Below are 22255 nucleotides of genomic sequence, written 5' to 3' on the forward strand. Positions count from 1 at the left end.
TTACATTTTTTAAAAACAAAAAGTATAGTTTTCTTTGCCACAACTTGTCAAAACTGACTCTTACCCTCCCACCCCATTACCCCTCACTCTACTTTTGACAGACAGCAATCACAAGACCAAAACATATTGTTTAAACAAACTGTGTCCCCAAAAGGTAGAATACTTAAAAACATTACATTGAGAACTGTAAATGAACTTTTTATACATTTCAAAGGGGCTTAAACAAAAGTATGTAATAAAAATTATTTTCAAAGTCTCAGTCCAACATGAATGTGCAATTTCAACGTTAAAGAGCATTATATGAATGAATAATTTGTTTTCTTAACATAACTGAACATTTCCTTTGGGACAGAAAATGTTTCTTTTCCTCTGCTTCACAATGAAACATTTTCTAATAAGTTTTCTTAATGGAGGAGAGGAAGGGAGAGGGGCGAGGGGGTAATAGCCATGGAAAGGGTTGGCAATCCTGATTTATAAGAAATTTGTCAGAAGGAATATGGCCTGCTTTGAAATGTTTACACTTAAATAAATAGAAGGCAAGTGTGCTGCCCAGAGTACAAAGGAACAACACCACAATAAATTAGCATACAACTGATGAGAATGTACAAGCCACCTAAAAAGCACTTCCCACTGGTTAGGGATGTGATTTCCACCATCCAACAAGGATTCTTTAATACTAATATTTTTCTAGATATTTATAAACTAATTATGAACTGAGCAAATGTAAAATGTTAACCAATTCAACACTTCCAGGGATTTGCAAAAACATAAAAGATTTTTAAAAAACTTTTCCTGACACAAGATTTCAAAATACAAACTATTCACATTCTCCTTCAAGATGGTACTTTGCTCAGTAGAAACCAGTTGAGAAACATTCACAGGAAAAGTCTCTTTCCACTGCAAGACAAAACTTTTCCATCAGCCATGGTCCAACAGAGAAAGAATTCAGGTCTTAAGTCACTGCAGATGTGCATCTTTTTTTTTGTTTTTTTGTTTTTTTTTTTTAAAAAAGTACATTCCCCTGTGAGTTTTATCTTGTTTTAAAACGCTGCTCCTGCAGCAATATCTTGTTGAAACACTGCTGTTTTAGGGTCCACAGCCTAAGTATGGGCAAAGTGCTCTTTTTAGACATCAAAATACAAGGGTTTCCCTGGACACTTGGTAACCAAGCAGGTTTTAAAGTGCACTACTGTGTCCAAAACACTAAGACCGTTCAGCAGAACTCTGAGAGGGGCTGGGCTCGGTTCCATCCTCCGTGCTACTGTCTATGTCCTGCTCCATTGCTGTCTCATCGTCATCCAGCTGCTGACTGGTGAAGTTATTTAGCTCAAGAAGCCCACTGGGCTCTACTACCACATTGGTGCTGGAGTGACAAGGAATAGCATACTGGGGAATGGCCTGGAAGAGAAGACACAGGAGAATCTTTATGGTAAGAAAAGGTAAAAGAAGGATTTCCCCAACAACACTAACAAAGAAAAAAAGAAAACTGACATTTATTGGACAACTACCACATGCCAGGCACTGTGCTAGGTGCTTTCACATATAATGTTTTACTAAATCCCCATAAGAAAATTATTATTCCCATTTACAAATGAGGAAAGTGAGACGGTAAGTGACTTAATCAAAGTCACAGAGTTGGTCAGGGTTAATGCCAGGATTCAAATCCAAGTCTTATACAACTCAAAGTGATCTTTCTACTTGGAGCCTCTTCTAACAAAGGAGGAGGAAGTCTATTGCCTAATACAAGAGACAAACTTTGAGGGATACTTTCATTTGATCATTAAGGAAATTTAAACATAAATGTAGTCGAATTTTGGTCTGTATTTGCAAAATGAACGATTAATTTGCTGATACCACAATATATTTTAACCCTCTTTGGTGGTTCAAAGGGGAAGTTATTTATTTGGGTCACACAGTAACAATCTTTATTGAAAATGAGAATAATGAAATCATTCAAGTATAAGAGAGGTCAAAACTTGCCTTTAAAACAATAAAAATACCAGTAGATAAACAATTGCTATGGGCCTCTGAGCAAGGAAATATCATAGGCATATTGCCTTGTCAGATTCCTTTTCCTCATCTTTATTAGATATCTTTTTATTTCTTTGTTATTTATTTTTTTAGACAGGGTCTCGCTCTGTCGCCCTGGCTAGAGTGCAGTGGTGCCATCATAGCTCACTGCAACCTCAAACTACTAGACTCAAGAGATCCTCCTGCCTCAGCCTCCAGAATAGCTGGGACTACAGGCGCGTGCACCACCACACTCGGCTTGAACTCCTGACCTAAAGCGATCCTCCCACTGTGGCCTCCCAAAGTGCTAGGATTACAGGCGTGAGCCACTGCACCCGGCCTCTAGACATCTTTTTAAAAGATGTATCAGTTCATGTCATATCTCTGCTTAAAACTCTGTAACTGTTTCCTCTTGTACGTGCTATATAATCAAACTCCCTACCACAGCTCCAGCCTCACGCCAAACGCACTTGTACCTCAGGGCTTTTGTACTAGTCCTGCCCCTCTTTGTGGAATACTCTTCCTCTTAATCTTTGCACGGCTGGCTCTATCCTGTCATCTGCAATTTAGCTCAAATGCTTGCAGAAGCCTTCCTTCTATGGCCACCAAACCAAAAGTTTCATTTTTCCCACCCTCCACCTCTATTATTAATATAGTCTATTACATTTTCTTTATTGTATTTATCAAGTGTTTGTTAGATTGTTTTTTATTCTCAGGATGTAAGCTCCATGAGAGCAGAGACAGAGCACAGACCTTGACTATTTCATTCATTGCTAGATGCCTAGAGCTTTAACCAGGGCCTGGCACACAATAGATGCTCAATAAACATTTGACAAATGAATAATACATTTTTTAGAATACATTTTTAACATTAAAAACCTCAGAGCGAAGTTGAATACTAGAGCTGCGCAAAATATACCTGACCAAAATAACCTTTTATTGAGGAAAGATATAAATTTAACACTATGGGGTGGGGGGAGAATAAATTTAACACTCTCAAGAAAATAATGCAATCAATAGGCATTGATTCCAGGATGTGAAATTTTGTTTGCTTCTCCCTCTCTCTTCCATATTGCTGATCATTGTGAAAAACTATTAGATGGAGTCAGGAGACCTGGATTTCAGTTCTGCTTTGTCCCTGACTTGCTGTGGGGCTCTAAGTAAGTCACTCCACCTCCCTGAGCCTTAGATTAATCTTGCGTAAAATAAGATAGTTGGAAGATACACTCCAAGATTTTTGCAGTTCTAAAAGTCTATAAATTCCATATAGATGTCTTCAGGATAGAAAATATATCCATCTTGTTAACTTCCCTATCCTCAGCACTTAGCACAGTACCTGGAACACAGTGGTTAAAAAACACACGTGGAATGAGGAAATGAATAAATGAACCAATGAAAGAAATACAGGTTGTCTGTCTACAAAGAACAATGCTTTTCATTCCAAGCATTTAACATCAAATGTTGAATTTTACAGAGCATTCTTCAAAGAATCAAAGCACTTCACAGACTCAATAAATCAATACTTCAGATCAGAGTTAAACATAACTGATAAGATCTGAAAATGTTCTAACAATACATAACTGATGAGTATAATAGCAGGAGTTGTCTTTATGGAATACTGCTCTACATCAGACACTTGACCAGGTGGTTTTACATACATTTTCTCACTTCATCCTCAGAGCAACCCTGTGAGATAGGTGTTACTGTTTCCATTTCATAGGTAAAGAAATTGAGGTACAGAGGTTAACTCAGTTGCCCAAAGCCACAGTGCTATTACATAACGAGTACAGGTGGAAATCAAATCCAGGGATCTCAGACTCCAACAGCTTGGTTCTTAATCAATTATTCTGCTGCCCTTACCTCTGACATAGCACATCTAGCATATGTGACATGCTAAACTCTGGCTGAGAATTCTGTAGAGAACCTATACATTAGTTATCATCCTTGATACATGAAGCAAATTACATTTTCACCCCTGTTAATAAAGTACAGAAAAGTAATTTCCAAATAAGCTATCCAAAATGGTTTTCAATTTAGTGAGTATAGCAATCTAAACTCCCAGTAGCCACAGTAAATTTCAGTAAAAACATTACTAGTTACCACATGTTGGACAATCACTACAAGCCAGGTACTGTGCTAGGTGCTCAATTTTGTGTAATCCTCACATCAGTACTGTAAAGTAGGCAATACTTATTCCCATTTTACTGACAAGGAATCTAAGGTAGGATGAGGTTAAGTAGCCTTGCCCAAAGTCATACAAACAATGGCAAAGCCAGAGAACTATTCCTTTGCCACCATACCTACCTCTTCAGGGAAAAATTTTAAAAATCACAAATCCTTTTATCAAGGATTATTTAATTCACTAACATTTGTTTTTACAAACAGAAATAAATTATTTGAATAATTCAATGGCCATTTCTAATTGCCTTTGAGCATTTTCCTCATACTTAATTATATATTGTAATTGGTTTAACATTGGTCAGTTTGCATTCTCTCATAGTCTGACATCACAGCAAAGAGAAAGTTTACCACAGAAACTTCCAAGTTACACAATAGTGAATCTATGGTAAATCCTAGACTATTCACATTTCAATAAATCCAAATGCTCAATTAACTAAAATGTGCTGCTCTGACACCTTCTAAGCTATGTATCAGCTTAGCAAAAAACGACAAATGTCAAGAAAACAACCTGATACATTGACAAGGAGAGAGGGAAATAAAGCACAATTTCTAAGATACATTCTGGACTCAGTAATTCCTCAGTCTCGATCTATTATGCATGATGAGAGATGACTTTTAGAATGAAGGGAATGTGAGGCACAGGAAGATCTACCGTCAGGGAATATTCCACTACGTTAACTAGCCTGTACTTACCAGGGCAGACAGTAACCGTAACAAGATTTTTAAAATAACAATGATTGAAATAAAAAGCAAAGTTTATGGTTAATCCCAAGTTAGACATAAAATTATTTAGAAACATCCCCTTTGAACATGTTTCTTCAGACATTCCAGTTAACTGAGGTTTGTCCCAAGAATCAAAAATTTGGATAAAGAACAAGAACTGTTTTTCCAAGGAAAGAGTCCTTGAAGTTAACTTGAAATAAAAGTACAATCCAGTTACATTCCAGGATTTTTTGAGTAAAGATTGGGGAGTCTAAAATTTGAACTTAGGAAACTGCTAATTTTCTGGGTTGACTTGCTAACACATTGGGAAGTATGGCTTGTAGCTCACAAAATCAAGCTGACACATGGGCTCGGGGCCCTTTGTTGTCTTTACAATATGCTGTGTGACAATATCCATCAATTTTCTATGATGCTCTTCCAGAAGACAAGTATAAATTTGTATATTTGTAATAGGTATTAAACCAAATTTGTCAAACACCATCTCAAAGATAATCTCTATGTCTTCTTGCCATCTTGGCCTGATTCTTCCTGTGACATCCCAAAACACACCAAACCCACAACCCCCAAGATGCCCAAGATTTCTCATTTTCCTTTCAGTTCTTACCTGGATGATAATTTCTGCTGGACTCTCTTCAGCTTTCTTTTGGCCTACATTCTGAATACGCATGAATTGGCCTGTCGTAGGCACTCCTGGTGCATCGATTTTTCTTGTCGTTAGGGGAGGGCCAACAGCAGATGGACTTGAACAGGACTCTCTACATTTCTGTTGCTGGGGAGTGGAATTCGCCATCCCTGCCACCACCATGTGGGTGGAGGGTAATGATCCTGCTTCACCAGTGAGCAAACTAGTGGCAAGAGCTTTCTTTGGGGGTTCCACTACCATATGCTCTACATTTGTATCAATCTGTGCTTCCATCAAAGACATTTTCAAAATGTCTGACACTGCTGTCTTCTCAGAGGCCTGAATGGGAGATATGCTTGTAACTGGTGATGTCAGCTTAGGCACAGAACTGCCACCAGTTATCTTTGTAACTGTGGGAGGCTGGCGCCCCTCAAAAGTTATCTTTGTAACAGAGGATCCTTGGGTTATAATTGGTTGCTCCACCTGAAAATAAATTGGGGTTGTGTGTGTTACAGCTACATCTCTTTGAGAAAACCTAATCAAACACCCCAGACAATATGGCAAAAGAAACATTCGTGCGGTATTACCAGGAAGACATTTTTGAAGCTTGGTGTTTTAAAAAGAGGGCTGAATTGGAAGGATCTGGTTACTTTTACGTAGGGAAAGAGGAGGGGTTGAAAGAACTTTTGTTCAGCCAGCCAAGGTTTATAGCAGTAAAGGGAAAAAAAAAAGTCACGGCAGCCGAGTTTTCCTTTGGGATTTATATCCCTTAGCAGTATACCTTCAACCTGGCTCAAATTATTTCATATAATCTTCGGCTTTTTAAAATAAAAAGAAGTAAGATTTTTTCCAATCTTTTGCTTCAAAATACATTTATACAAACATATTCTATATATACATATATGTATTTATAATATATACATACACACATGTATATCACTCCAGAGCCACTGACTTTCACTAATGTAATTTTTTCAATTATCCACAGATAATTCCTCTGCAATGTAGAAGATAAATCTAGGAGATAAATTTATTAACTAGATGGTGATGATGTAAACTACAAAGGAAGACGTTCAATGAAGTTCCTTAAAAGACTGCAGTTTACTTGTATTATTGCCACAGAAATAAGAGTTTATGGTAGGCATGGAAATAAATATTTTATATCTAAAAATAAAAATAATTTAGAAATATCGCTTCTATGCACTGTTGGTCAATGCTGAAGTGATTTCATTAAAAACTGCCTGGAAAATCAAGTTCTGAGTGCTATGCTTTTTTTTTCTTCCTACATATTAATGCGTGCATTTCTTTCCTAATGTCAACCTTCTGATGGGGCAAAGTAATACCAGCGTAATGAGGCTTTTGGGTTTCCTCTTGCCAGAAGAAAGCACTGCTACCATGATAGGGTCGTGATGTTCTCACTTTTTTCCGTCAACAGAGAAGTTTAACTTTGCATGCTATCAATATTCTGTTACCTGGCTTGCCGGCTGTTTCTCTGACGAGGCTGGGAGCGACATTTGGCTCTGGGGGGTTTGGGGTTGCACGTAGATTTTTGGTTGGTTCGGAGCCTGCTGCAGTTTAGGAAGCTGCTGCGTGGTTTTCACTGCAAGCACCTGTACTACAGTTTGCGGGGGCTGTGCCATTAAGGTAGGAAGCTGCCTGTCTTTGGCCACCATGGGATGCTGTGTGTGCTGTACATCTGGCTTAGGCTGTGCTTGTTCTTGCTGGAGAGGGGTGAGTTTTTGATGCCTGATGGAAAGCTGAGGCATTTGCGGGAGTTTGTGTTGGAGCTGGTCTGCCTGCAGGTGGATGGTCTGCTTCTGCTTAGTCTGGAAGCACTGCAGGGTTTTCACTTGCAGCTGAGTCTGTTCCAGCGGGGGCTGGCTAAGTTTCTGCTGTTTAGCTGACTGTGACTGAGTCAGGGCGGATCGGTAAAACAGACCTGTCTGAGGGTCTAAAGTGTCCATCTCTTCAACCTCGCCCTCCTCAGTTCCAAGTTCCTCGCTGTGTTTGGTAAAAGCAGTGTGACTGCTTAATGCCTAAGTAAAAAAGGCACAAAGTAAGAATGAAATAAGAAAAACACCTACATTGCTACATTTTCCTCTAACTGGAAAAAGAGTTGTTTATGAGATTCATTCAAAAATTTTCAGAAGAGCCTAAAAAGACCAAGAAACCTCAAGGGGCTTTAGAGAGAAACTCATAATTTAAATTCTCAGACATTAAGTACTTCAGAAACTGGTCTACTCACTACTATAGGAAAAGTCCTAGAGGGCCCAGAACTTACAGATTAGAGGAATAAGGTAGCCCTGCAAGCACAGCTCAACACAGAAAAAAGAAGAGAAAAGCCTCCTGGCTCAGGAAAAACTCTTCAGTCTACTCATAAGACATCAACCTATCTAAGGAAAGAATGCAGCCAAAGAGTGAGGCGTCCAGAGAAGCCCAGATGGGCCATGTGCATGTCCAGTGCTGTCGGAAAAGTCCAGGGGTATTGTCTGAGAGATGTGCTCATCCCAGTCCCCACAGAGGACCTCCCTGCAGGGAATGGAGATGGTTCTTCAGGCTTCACCAAGGTCTGTGTGAATCACTTCTCCACCAGCCCTTCTTGCCCCATCGCTCAGATTCCAGCCCACCAGGCAACAGCTTCCCAGAGACCTAGCTCCCGGGAGGGAAAGAGGCTGGGGAGGGGACAAGAGTGCTCCTGTCAGTGGAAAGGAAGACTGTCTGGTGTCAGTAATGGGTTGGGAGGAGGAGTCATCTTGAGTGACACGATTATGGCTAGCCAGTCTGACCTTTCTAGGTGTCTGGACAAAGGTCAGTGTCAGGACTTGCCAGTGTCAGGACCTGCCAGGTGAGGGACCTGCTACCCAGCAAAACCTCTGATCAGTTGGCTTCCCCTAGAGACACAACAAGATCTACCTATACCCGGGGGGAGGAGGGAATGGGTATATACACACGTAATAGGTGCGGTGCGCACCGTCTGGGGGATGGACATGCTTGAAGCTCTGACTCGGGTGGGCCAAGGGCAATATTCGTAACCTAAACATTTCTACCCCCGTAATATGCTGAAATAAAAAAAAAAAAAAATCTACCTATACCCATCCTTAGCACTGCCTTGTCATATGCTATATGTCCACTCTAAACTTTAAAGCTTTGACATTCCATTTTTAACTCTCTTCCATATCATAATGACTTTACACATACAGATTTACAATTCAATATCTCTTCATTTCCTTTCAGGTAGTTTGCTTACAATTATTTTCAACTGCTCCCATCTCAGCGATGGCGATTTATATGGCTACTAAATCTACCACTATGTTAAATATGATATCCATGACGTAACTATATAACAGAAGCAGTTCACTTGGGTTTAAATTCTGGCTCTGCCACCTGGGACAAGTTACTTAACTTCTGTGAGCATGAGTTTCCTCACTTGTAAAAGAGGGATAATATACCCACCTTGCAAGATCATACTGAGAATCAAACAAGTTAATATGCTTAAAGCTCAAAGCACAGTATCTGACACAAAATCAACCTATCAACATATTTTTTCCTTTTCTCCACTACCCTTAATACCAGATGTTCCTATTTTATATTATATTTATATTCTCAACTTCCTATCACATCCCTTCCTCTATTGGCCACATATAGTTAAAGAAATCAAATATTTGTTTTCATCCTTATTTATAACGTTCCCATGAGCAAAAGCAAAAAAACAAAACAAACCCAGCAGCAAACCGCTAAACATTAGCCAAATACTATTTCATTTAAAAATCTTATATATAATAAAATACAAAGAAACAGTGACCAATTCTGATGTCATTAGATTCATCTAGACAGCCTCACCCTTTTGAAATGGTAAGCATACACAGAAGATTAAAAAATACTGTTTCATAATTATTTTCTGGTGTTAAGATCTTTAATTCACAGTTAAAATATACACTCTACAATTCGGTTATTTCTCCTCTTAAAATAGATGAAACTGAACCTTATTTCAGGAAGGAGATAGTTACAGAAGACAGGAAGAAAAGGAAGAGATACAACCTGCTGCATAATGTGGGTGATTGCTCCAGGGGAAGATGCTGGGATGGACTTCACCACCACTGAAGTCTGTGTTGCAGTCTGTGACTGAGCCACATGCTGGAGCAGGGTCCGCTGGGGCTGGGAGGGTTGTTGGGGCTGGGAGCGATGGCTGACTGAAAATAGAGGAGGTGATGATATTTCTCCAGAAATCACCACAGCATCTGTAACCAGTAGTCATTTTAAACAAATGTCTGTGAGCTTGCATCACAGATAGAAAGTGTAGTATTGTGAACTAGGAGGCAGGAGATCAGAGTCTGCCCATCTATGAGCTGTGTGACTCTAGAAAGTCTCTTATCTTCTCTGAGACTCTGTTTCCTCATCTGTAAAATGGGAATAACAGAGCTATTATAAGGATGAGATGAGAAATGTATGAGGAAGCACTGTGAAGACTATTATCACAAAGGAGGAACTTCTTAAAGTTACATCCTCCTGTCAGGTGTACTCACTTTCTCCAGTGATTTTTCTCCCATTAAAATAACAAAGCAATAATCAGTTTCATCTTAAGGAGAGTAAGGCAATACAAGTTCTTTAATCTCCTGGTCCCAGTTTCATACGCAATACAAATATTGGAAATATTCACTCCTTTATATGAAATGACTGTCTCATAACCTTATAGTTCCTGAAAACGTAAGAAGTCAGGGTGATAATGCAGAAAATAAATTAGACCAAGAGTCATACTTGGATTCTGTCCTGCTCTGCCACCAACTAACTAGCCAAGTGAAGTTGAAGAAATCACTTACCCACTATTAGCCTCTAAAACTTAGAAGTTTTGTTTTGTTTGATTTTTTTTAATGAAATAATAAAAACTTGATGTTTCTATGTAGAAGAGGACCAAATGATGTAATGGATTAAAAAATGGTCCTTAAATTATAAAGTACTAAACAAAATGTAAGGTTAAAAAAAAAGAATAGAAAAATCTGTTCTGTCATCTGAAGCTCATCTGACACAAATAGGTTAAGAGTATGGTGTAGAAAACAACCTCACTTCTTATTCTTTCGCTTACAAAGGTTCCATGAAGTAACTAAAACTATATACATCTACATAAGAGCCAATTTATCATCTTTTACCAGCCTCAATTTCAACTTTTTAAACAGTATAAACATGTGATACTTCCAAATCCACAGAGCTTTAGAAACACTTATGGTTACTGGGAAACTGATCCTTTCGAAGCAGAAACAGATAAAGTCAAACAAACCTGAAAATTAGATAAGGACTGCGGGGTTATTAAAACTCTCTCAATAATCCATGACTCTACTGTTCATACACTTTGATCTACAATTTCAAGTAGCACTGGTTTCATGCTTAGAAAATTCATAGTGAGGTGTACAAGATTGAGATGATCACGATAGAAATCAATGTAAAAATGCCATCTTTGTACCATAACTATGAACTTTAAAACTATCCAGTGAAATATAAACTTTATTGATTTTTTTTATGATACATTCTATCTACATTCACAAATGTGGTGTTTCTATTGTTGCTATTTATATGTCTACATGTGATAGGAGATTACAGGCAGCATTACCAGTATTCTTTTATAAATATATGCTACAGTACCTTACTGTATTTCACAGTATGCTTTATATGGACATTTTAAATGATATGAGTTAATAAAATCTTCCACATGTGCTCAACTGAACTGAAAATAAAGGAGTCAAGGTTTATATTAAAACACAATTACTGAAATCATTTACAATACAACTGAGAAGAAAAAACAACTTACAGTAATATTAAAATTAAGCAAGCAAATTAATAGTTTTTTAATGAAAGCATCATCAGAAATGAATTACATTTGAAAATAAATATGTTATATAAGACATTATATAAAATGTTTCTGCTGCCCATACTAATCTTCATAATTATATTTTTTATTAAGAAATGAAATGGATTTAATAGAAGATCAATTAAAAAATTTAAAAATAATCCTCCTTCAAGATATTATAAATTTCTTCACAGTCATTCCGCAGAATTTAGCAAAGTTAGAAAAAACTAATATCCACAACGGAAGGATACAAGGGGCAGGGCTAGGCAGCTGGTTTTGAAGTCAAACAAAATGCTCAATATGGCTACAGGTATGGTGGGTAGAGACTGTGGAAGGAGGTCACAGAGTTAAGATTTGGAAAATGGCTGAATTGACCTTAACTGGGCCATATAAGTACCATAAAACAGTCATTTATTTTTTACAACAATTCTTATTTTTCCCAGTGTCAAACTGCTCATTTCTGAGAAAGAATCCTACTATTCTGCAAAAGGAAAATCTCTCTCCCTTTCACTAAGCGGAGCTTACCTTTCCTCTACCAGATCAGAGTAGAGCGCATCCATTTAAGTGGTTTCCCCCAAACAACATCTTTTACCTTCAGTGATACTACAAATGGATGCACACCACTTACCTAGAAGGGGAAAAGCAACCTCTGTCCCCTCATCAGTGCGTTCTGAAAAGGATAAGTAAGGGAAGAAATCACAGGTCTTTTCATCTATTTATCATTTGATAATCTAGTCTACCCCCAGAGGTTTAATCCTGAATTCCCCAGAATACTGGCCTCTGCTTTAATTAGCTTTCTGCTAAATATCTCTAAAGAAAGATTCTAGATGGCTTTCTGTGTCTTAACTGGATTTTCCCTTTTGGCAATTTTAACCCATTAGTTTTAATAATATCTCCTAAAGTGATGCCAAAAAATTTCTTTTCCTTTGTGGTACTTACATCCTTCAAATATTTGTAAGTTTATGTTCTCCTTTAATCACTGTTTAAGAAAACTTAAGATAGGAGTTCTCTACTTATGATATTGCCTCATAAGTCATTTTTCCTAACTCTTTAATTATTCACATTACTACTCTCTGAACTATTTCAGATCACGAAGTAATGAAGTGTTCAAAACAGAAAGCAGTGTTCCAGGTGTGGTCTCACCAGAATATGAAAGAAAGAATCTATTATCTTTCCTGCTTTACTTCATATATGCCATCCAAAAATCTCATTAGTACTGCCAGACCACATTTTAAACAAATACCCAATCTGCTTTCCACCAGAACTCCTGAGTATTCACAGGGATTTAAGGTTTTTCACATTTTTTATATTAAAATAAAAGAGTTGGATTTCATACCTTCTTTCCCCTGTGACCCACCTCCCCAAAACTAAAAAATCCAGATGCATAAAAATACTTGTTCTTAGATAAAAGACATTTTATCTTCTCCTTACAACCACTGCCCTATATTCACAGATGTTGTTTATGGCCAACTTGCAGTTGTACATTACTTGCAAACTTTGTAACATCCTATTTTTTTCCCTAGTCATTAAGATGGGGTAAATCCCAAGGATGATGTCAATTTGCTCTGAAAACAAACAGGAAAAGAGCTAAAAATATAAAGAATATTTATATTCTTTTTCAAACAACTGTCCCATGAAATCCAGAAAGGTAGCTCTCCTACCTTAATACTATGTTTTAATAGGACACCTACCAGTAGTGATGTATTCAGCAACTAGTTCTGACTCTACCACAGCAATTGATGGACTCTCAGGAGAATGTCTCTTTTCCTGGGTCATCTGAATAGGCACTGCCATTTGACTCAAGTCAATAGTGGGTTGTCTTGGTTTAGATTCCAATTTTTCCTTTACTGCGTAAAAAAGTCAGGGGAAAAGTTAACTTTTATTACAAACAAGTACCAAAACCAGAGTTGTCCACGGGAGTAATGAACCAGACCTCTGGGGTGCCACATTGGCAGTGACTAGTAGACAGTGAATCAAAAAGAAAAAGGCAGACTGCTATGTATGGCTGTATAGGTACAACTTACATAACCATACTCAGCAGCCTAGCAAGAAGGACTCACGTAATCACACTAAAATCCTTTCCCTGTTATCTCTAGGCCAAACAACTGGATGTCTCTCTTGTACACACTCCCCTTAGGGTATTTCCTTCACCCTTCCTCAAGGTGGTAGTCTCGAGTTCACCAACCTAAAAACAAAGGGTGAATAAGCAGTATACCGCATGAGTTGCTCTAGGGCGTATCTCCCCAGAATAGCACAACACAGTGACCAGTTTAATTGGAGCTACTAAAAATTCAAGATAATCTCCAAAGAAATATTATAATGTTTTCAATGACTCTTAAGGATAAAAATTTTCATTGCTAGGAAAAAACGGCTTCTCTGTTTCTGTAAAAATGTCTGATATAAAAGTCTGGAATCAAGAATGGTTTCAAAGAATAGATTCACTTTCTAACTTATTATAAATACAAAAATCTATTCATTCAAAATTCCCACCTCTATAAGGCATTAATGGAAATGGCTGAGCACATCAAAGACAAGGAACTAAGGAAATGCCTAAGGTCAAAAATAACACCAATAGAACTAACCAAAGATTTACATTAAATGCTAGTAATCTTTGGGTAGTACAGAGTGGAAGTTATAATAAACAGTAACCAGTAACTAAGTCCACTGAATGATCATCCCCACCAAATATATAATGTGATAAAATCAAAACAATCATTTAAACAAAGAAAGTAAAACAAAACAAAATGAATACAAAAGTCACCCCACAAGTAGAGAGGACATTAAACTAGGAGCCAAAAGATGTGACTCATTCTGCCACTAACCGACTGGATAACCTCTCTTGATCTCAGTTTACTTATCCATAAAATGAAAGGGTTGGATGAGATCATTGCTAAGGTCACTTAAATACTCTAACAATCTTTGACTTATTATAATAGAAAAGTCAGTGTAACTTCCACAGATTTGTTCTAGAGTTTACCAAAGATAATTAGTAACTAGAAATACTGATAGGATCTTGTTACATGAGGACAGCTTTGCATGGAAGCTCAAGTGGCTAACCTATGCTAAACAAAGATATAAATCGAAGATAAAGTTAAAACAAATCAAAATGTTAGCAAGGGCCATTAATGGTGTTTTATGACCATAAAACTGCTCCATCAGTATCAAGGAAGATGGCAGGGGCCCTTCAATCTGCCTCTTGCTATTCAGGAATACAACTGGCAACTATACTGCATCTATCCTTGTGCTTGTAAGTGATATTCTCTTTTTTTTGAGACAGGGCCTCGCTCTGTCACCTGAGCTGGCACAATGGGACAATCATAGCTCACTTCAGCCTCGAACTGCTGGACTCAAATGATCCTCTCACCTCAGCCTCCTGAGGAGCTGGGACTACAGGCACATACTACCACGCCTAGCTAATTTTTCAAATTTTTTTTTAGAGATCTCTTATTTTTAGAGATTTATTTTATTTTCTTGTTTTTTTTTTTTTAGAGACTTCTTATTTTTTTCGGGGTCTCACTCTTCACCCAGGCTGGTCTTGAACTCCTGGCTTCAAGTGATCCTGCCACCTCAGACTTCCAAAGTGCTGAGATTACAGGCATGAGCCTCCACCCCTGTCCAGATCTACTCCTTTCTGGTGGCTAGGAACAGGACTGTCCTTTTTAAGCAGGAGACAGAAAGAAGACAGAGCTCTGTCATATTTTTTCTCCTTTCTACATATAGTCCATCTGTGCTTCAGCACTCCTGTGCACATCTTAATGAACTAACAAGTAAACAGACTGTGCCAATGATTATAGACAAGTCCAGAGGAGGGAAATGTGCTCAAATAATAGCAAAAAATATATAACAGTGGTAGTCTTTTAGCACAACCCATCTCTAGAGAAAACATGCTTCATTCAATTGAGCATGTGAATTCATACCTGTTGTCTGTTGGAGTTCTAATAGAGCTTTGATTGTTGAAGTAGCTGATTGTGATTCACTGGATACATCCTGATAAATTATGGTGGGGCTAGTTTCCATTGCAATCTCATGTTCTGACCAATCCTGACGCCGGGAAGCAATTACATGAACTACAGGCTGGGAATCTGTTTTATATTAGTTAAAAAAAAAACAAACCCTATAAACAAAGTTTCTTTTTTAAAAAAAAACACTTGTTTTTTTTTTTTATCTTTGTATTTATTGTAAACTTCATGCTTTATCTCCCCAAGAAGATTGTAAGCCCCCAGAGGGCATGTCATTCACTTCAGAATTCACTTATTCATTCATTCATTCATTCATAAATTCCACAAACTGAATACCTTTGTGTCAGAATCTATATTTGGTATTGAAGATATAAAGGAGCTCACAGAATAATGAGAGGATGCTCAAGAAGCATAAAGTCTGGTTGGGGAGACGGACATGTAAAAAGACAAATTACCATTCAATGTGATAACTGCTATATAAATAGATGTGCATTTGTGTAGGCACATGCATGTTTGTGTATAGTAAGAACAAAATGCTGTAGGAGTCTTATCTTCCCCAATGCCCTTGACATGTGTTCTGTATTACAGCCTGAGCATTCAGTCAACATGGATTGGATGGCTGAATTACTGAAAAGAAATCCTGTCCACTGCCAGTAAGGCAGATAACCTAGAAGCAACATGATATAATAGGACAAGTATAACTTTTGGAGTTCAAAGTCTTAGGTTATAGCCCCACTATCAATTATTAGTAAGTTGATTCTTTGGGTCTTAGTTTCATTATTTCTAAAATGGGAACAATAAAATTACCTCTCTACCTCATAGGATTTCTGAGGATACAATGAAATGATATATGTTAATGAGGCTTTATAAACTATGAAGGACAACAGAAATGCTATTATTATTGTTATTGTGGCCTAGAAGTTCTCAATTTCAAGACTCTGTTAGTTTCAAAATAAATTAAATGAAAGCTTATTATATTCATGTTATGCATGTATACATATAAATACTAAATGTGCATCAAATCAAGAAATAAATTATTTATTGAGTTTTCCACCTATAAAATAAGCAGCTTGGGCTAAACTATCACTAACTTCCTAAACTCCTTTGTCCAAGACACTGCAGAAGAACTTGTGGAGAATATAAAGGCATGATTCTTACTCCCAAATTTAGATCATAATGGGTGAAACATAAAATAAAGACATATGGCTTTGAATCTTGGGGTAAATATCAAATGATGAGGGCAAACCAGACCAATCTATAGAAAGTAAGAGACTGCTTTGAATTGGACGGTCAGTGAAAGCATCACAGAAGAAAGAAAAAATTCAAGTAGCTCCTAAAACAAGAATGATTATAACAAAACTTCAACCCTTTATGAACCTTATCTTTTTGAAAGCCACAAAGCTGTCCAAAAACGTTGGGGCAAGGGAAACAACTCTTCAAACAAAACAGCCTTCCTGAAAAAAACAAAATCAATATACAATAGATCTAAAATTTTTAATTACTATTAACTGTTTTCCCCACCCATGCCCCAAAACACTGGGTAGAATATACACCACACCTGGGTTGTATAATTTCCATTAAGCTTCAAAAAAAATACAGAAGACTGAAAGACACTATCCTATAATACCAAATGTCACATGAAGCATGTAACAGCCTTTCCTTACTCATTGTAAGTAGATATGTAGACTTTAAACTTAAGAGAACTGATAATATTAGGAAATCATTTCTTTTATATAACTTAATCTCTCAAACTTAAATTCTCATGATGATATAGGCAAAGAATGACTTTGCAACCCAACTCTGCGAAACACACTGAAAATCCAGAAGGAGGCAGGGATTGTGTTTGCAGAGATAAGGTAGAAAGAGGTAGAAGAAGGGAAATAAATTTCACCTATCAGAGACCATCATCCCAAATACCCGCCCATGGGGACTAGGAAAATTGCTCTGTTTCTGTCTGTTTATACTCAGAAAGAACAACTGACCATCATAAATTATCAATGCAGTAACCCCAACAGCTGTGACACAAGATGAGGGTGTGAACCTCGGTAAAAACCATTCCTTGAATGATTCTCCTCTCTACTTCTAGCTACGCTTTGATAAATCTACTGTCTATCAAGTTTGATGCTTCGGTCAAAAAGTGCAATGACTGGACCACCAAGAGCCTGATCTCACCAGTACCATCTGCTTATGCAGAGTGTATCCATCTAGACTTCCCTACCTCTTTTGAGGATGGCAGCCTGCTGTCTTTCCCCACAGGTCATTTAACAAATATTTATTGGATATCTACTACATGTGAGATACTAGAGACACATACTTTCGTATTATATTCAAAGGCAGGCTCAGGCATCTCCTATGTCTTTATTATAAATGGCCTATATTACACTTCCATAGATTCTTAAGACTTCTCAGTTAGAAGGAAGCTTAAGGTTTATTTAATACTATCATCAGTCCTATACTAAAGTCTTTACAACAACATCTCCACCAGTCTGGGAACTCCAGCACCAGAGAACTCACTAGTTTCTAAGGCAGTTCCCTCATACCTCTGCACAATTATGACAAGTAGGAAGTTTTCATACATTGAAAAGAAACAGATCTTGCTGTGACTTCTACTCAATGGTTCTAGTGTCTCTCCATGTATCCACAAAGACCAATTCTTTTCCCTCTTCCACAACATAGTCCTCGATATACTGACAACTGCAGCTCCCATGTTCCCCCAACCCAACTCACCCCCATCTTCTCTTCTCCATGATAAATATCCTGTCTTCACCAACCACTCCTCATACAAAATGATTCCCAGATACCCTACCCACCTAAACCATCTCTTCTAAAGTAACTTAAGACATCTAGATCCCTTCTATGATGTAATATGTACCTTTCCTCTGAAGCATAGTCATAAAGCTCAAGGCCTTTACAGTATTTAATTGCCTAGACAGCATATCCCAACATGTTCTAGAAAAGATTAGTTCCTCAGGATGTTCTTAAAAAAAAGAAGGGTTTCATGGTCAAAAATGTTGGGCAACAGTTACATTTTATATTCCACTCTACATCTTTCACAATATAGATTAGCACCTAATGACTCTGAAAGTTCTGCAATGTTTTGCTAAACTTGAATTTATTACCCACCCTCACCTGAACTACTGAGATGGTGAAGCTTCAGGAAAAATCATCCTAGAAACTGAGCTGTGACCTTTGCAAAGCAGTGTCTTTATAAGATACATCTTTGCATTTGCCTCATGCCTTATTACATTTTTAAATACCTACTCTTGGTTTTGTCTCCTTGTTCTCTTCCACTTTACTTAATATATATAATATATTAAGTATTGAAATCTTGTAGAAATAAAGCAGAATATAAATAAAGAGATCTTTAATATTTATTTTTAAAAAATCAGGAACCCAATAAGGCTAGCCCATTCCCAAGTGAGAAATGGAAAAAAGGAAGACCTGTTTAGGAAGGAAAGCACAGGAGCAATCGAAGACATATGGCCCAATCATCAGTAAGAGACCTAGGTAAGTATGAACTTGATCCATCAGGCTTGGTCACCTAGCTACCTATCAATATCTAAGCAATAGTCTAGATATACCACTTGAAAGGCCCACCTACAAGGCTGTGGGGAACCCCAGAAAGGAAACAACATTTTGGACTCAGGCAACAAAAATTAATCTATAAGGCTAGAGCTTAACCCTATGCCACAGTTATTATGGTTGCTGCACGGCTGTTTGTTTACTCAGTGAAACTTTTACTGAGGACCTACTCTCATTGCTAATGAACATCTTTGCTAAATACTGGATATATAAAGATGAATATGAGCTCTGTCTTTGAGAACTAGTAGTCTAGTGGAGATGAAAATAATTATAATAAGCAAAAAAAAGTACAAAATAAAATGGTTGATGTTAAAATAGCTGATAGTACAAAGCAATATTGGAAGTATAATGTAAAAGGAGTGATGAATCCTCCAAGGGTGATCAAGGAAAGTCTCAGAATAGGGTGATGAAGAAGGCCTCTATTCTAGCCTATGAGAAGACAGATGAGGAATGAAACATGGGGCCTAAACTTCTCCTCCTTGGGAAGTTTAGAAACCACAGTGGAATCAAGGCATTCCCTAAGTAACTACACAAGGAAATGGGAGGAGGGCAAACAGATTATAAAAACTGGCTTTACAGTCAACTATGTCTATTCTGAATTGTGAAATTTTCTGTGTTACAAAATATTTAAAAAGAAGTAATACACAATGAAAGATATATAATAAAAAAATTGATGAAACAAACTTTTGTCCCATTCTTAGAATGAAAATTGAAGATTCAACTAATGAAATGCCATGTTTGAGAAGTACTGATTGGCTTATAGTCCCCTTAGGAAAAAACTACCAATTTCAAAGGACAACCTGAGATTATGCACATAGACTTCTACTGTTCATGTCCCCTTTCCAGTAACAACTCATAAGCTAAACATTTTACCTGTCCTCCATGAAAATATTTCTTGAGGGTAAAAAAAAAAGCCAATATTACTTAAGGGAACTGTAGGCTTAATAAAAGAAGGAAAAGCAGCTAATCAGTTGACCTATGAATGGAATCTGTAAATACCTAATAAGTAAGTCCAAAAGAAATAATTAGAGAATAAGCATCACTCAAATGTAACTACCACATAAACTGATTCATAATCAATATAGAATAATAAAGTGAACCTTAGCAAATGAATTCAGAAAATATTACTATCATTGATAATGTGCTGAAGGAAACCATCCATTATCTAAAATGAGTGCCACATTGTTTGTTAAAAATCAATATTTCCATTTATTTTTAACTGATGAGTTTTCAAAGAACATTTCAAATGCTACCTCCCATTCATGAAGCTTTCTCATCTTCTGCTCACTGAGTGCGAACTTTTCAGCCTTTGGCATTTTTTTGTTTGCTTCTAATAAAATTATTATACTGGAGTGTATGTGTATTTTTTTTTTAATCTCCTAGTCTAGATTTTAAGCTCCTGGAGGGCAAGAACTATATTTTATTCTAATTCTATAGGGCCTAGCACAATGCTCAGTATGTAGTATAAACTGATAAATCATTGTCAAATTGAATTAATGGACTAATCAGCAATATGAACCAAGAAAAAATAATCTGGAAAGACTCCACCAAGGCGGTAAAATAATAAAGTGTTTGCATAAAATGAAGACTGTGTATTAGAAAAGTGAAGGTGTTAAGAGGGCACTTCAGCAAGAATAATAGGAAGGCAGGGAGGGGGAATGGAGACAGTGAGGAAAGAACAAGGGAAGATAAACAGCTTTGCTTAATGTATCAGAGTGCATAAGCATAGACATAAACATACCACCTGACAATATGGGCAGTTAAGATAACTGAGAGACAGGAGTACTAGATTTGTACATCTCAAAGCTAATGATCATTATTTCAAGAGACTCCCTAGAAGAAAAATAATAAAATTAAAATGGCACTGAGACAAAGAACTTCCCTGCTACAGAATCTAGTTTCATAGTTCCTTCCTTATAATTAGGACAACCATACAATTATCATCTGTAATACTTCTGACAGTGAAAGGGAACACTATTACTAATTAATTATGCCAGAACAACAGACATAAACTAAGACTTGTCCCACGCAAACTGGAATGTACAGTCACCCTACTTACAACTCACTTAATAGTCTACCTCTGGCCACGTTGATTCTTTCTCAAGGTTCATCAATAACCATTTCAAAAGGTGTATTCACTTTCTTGCAATACTTCTTTCCCTACTTACCCAAAGCAAATAGGAAGAATATGAAAATTACCCTCTGGGAATCATAGCTCCATCCAGTTTAATATTACCTACGTAACAAAATCATCATCTAAAGTTTACCAATTATTTGATGAACATATATCATGCAGGAAAGAACAGTAAGCTTTACCAAAAATAAAACTTCAGCTCACTGATCAAACATTACACAAAACAAAATAAAACTAAAAGAACTGACAAATCAAAGCATACAAGTTTGTTGTGAAATCCCTAGAAGCAACTTCTATTTTAGAACTAGGGCACTATGTCAGCAGTACTTACATAAATCAGAAGTAAAATAGATCTTACCTTGGGAACTCTGGGAGGACTCCGTAGAAGAGGAACTACTATCTGTATAACTTTGTGGTTCTTCTTTTCCTTCCTGAATAGATGAATTACCAGCCTCTGCTACCCTGGATGCTTGCTGTAATGTTTCTGTTACTAGCTGTCTTGTTTGTTCACTAACAACTGTGGCTTGAAATGTTACTGGTTTGGGTTTAATAAGAACCTAGAAGAAAAGCAAAAATATATCCAGGTGAAATTTTAGAGCACTTTTTAAAATGTTAAACTTCTATGTCACAAAATATTTTTCATCAAAGACTAATTCAATCTACAGACAAATTACAGTTAAGCCACAGACAAAATTTTAAGTGGTACATGCCAGACTGCAACAGCCATGATTCTGATAATAGCCTTAGTGCCTATTTTTGCTGGCCTATAATGGTTTCAGAAGTCATTTTACAACCTGTTAAATTTATAGTAGAATGATAGCCAAAAGCTGAGGATGACAACAAAAAGACAAGAGCCTAGATTCCCAATGGAATTTCTGAGCTGAAATATCAGTCCAGAACTTCTTTCCTCTGAACTCTTATTAATATAATAAAAATAAAGCCCTAATCTGTTTAAGCCAGTGTTCTTCAAGTTCCTTTTAGTTAGGAACCAAATGAAATTCTTAACTGACACACCTGCATAAAGTAAACTTGCTTAGAACCTAAGTAATCTTTGAAGAAACCCCCAGAGGAACACTGATTTAGACCTGTGGTCCCCAATCGCCAGGGCCATGGACCAGTACTGGTCTGCCTGTTAGGAACCCAGGCCGCAAAGCAGGAGGTAAGCAGCGGGCAAGTGAAGCTTCATCTGTATTTACAGCTGTTCC

General features: G+C 37.2%; 1 protein-coding gene across 1 annotated transcript in view; it reads right to left on the minus strand.

The window, feature by feature from the left end:
• Window positions 1–223: 223 nt before the first annotated feature.
• Window positions 224–22255, minus strand: part of EMSY (EMSY transcriptional repressor, BRCA2 interacting) — a 90557-nt gene continuing 68525 nt past the window's right edge. Inside the window, exons 15-22 of the mRNA XM_069470991.1 lie at window positions 21409–21607; window positions 15293–15457; window positions 13067–13222; window positions 12004–12045; window positions 9575–9726; window positions 7009–7572; window positions 5519–6019; window positions 224–1398 (exon numbers count right to left, since the gene is read on the minus strand). Of these exons, the coding sequence (XP_069327092.1) occupies window positions 1204–1398; window positions 5519–6019; window positions 7009–7572; window positions 9575–9726; window positions 12004–12045; window positions 13067–13222; window positions 15293–15457; window positions 21409–21607 (1974 nt within the window). The 3' untranslated portion in view covers window positions 224–1203. The remainder of the gene's footprint in view (window positions 1399–5518; window positions 6020–7008; window positions 7573–9574; window positions 9727–12003; window positions 12046–13066; window positions 13223–15292; window positions 15458–21408; window positions 21608–22255) is intronic.

Source organism: Eulemur rufifrons, chromosome 6 (assembly GCF_041146395.1).
Source record: "Eulemur rufifrons isolate Redbay chromosome 6, OSU_ERuf_1, whole genome shotgun sequence".
Taxonomy (NCBI): Eukaryota; Metazoa; Chordata; class Mammalia; order Primates; family Lemuridae; genus Eulemur; species Eulemur rufifrons.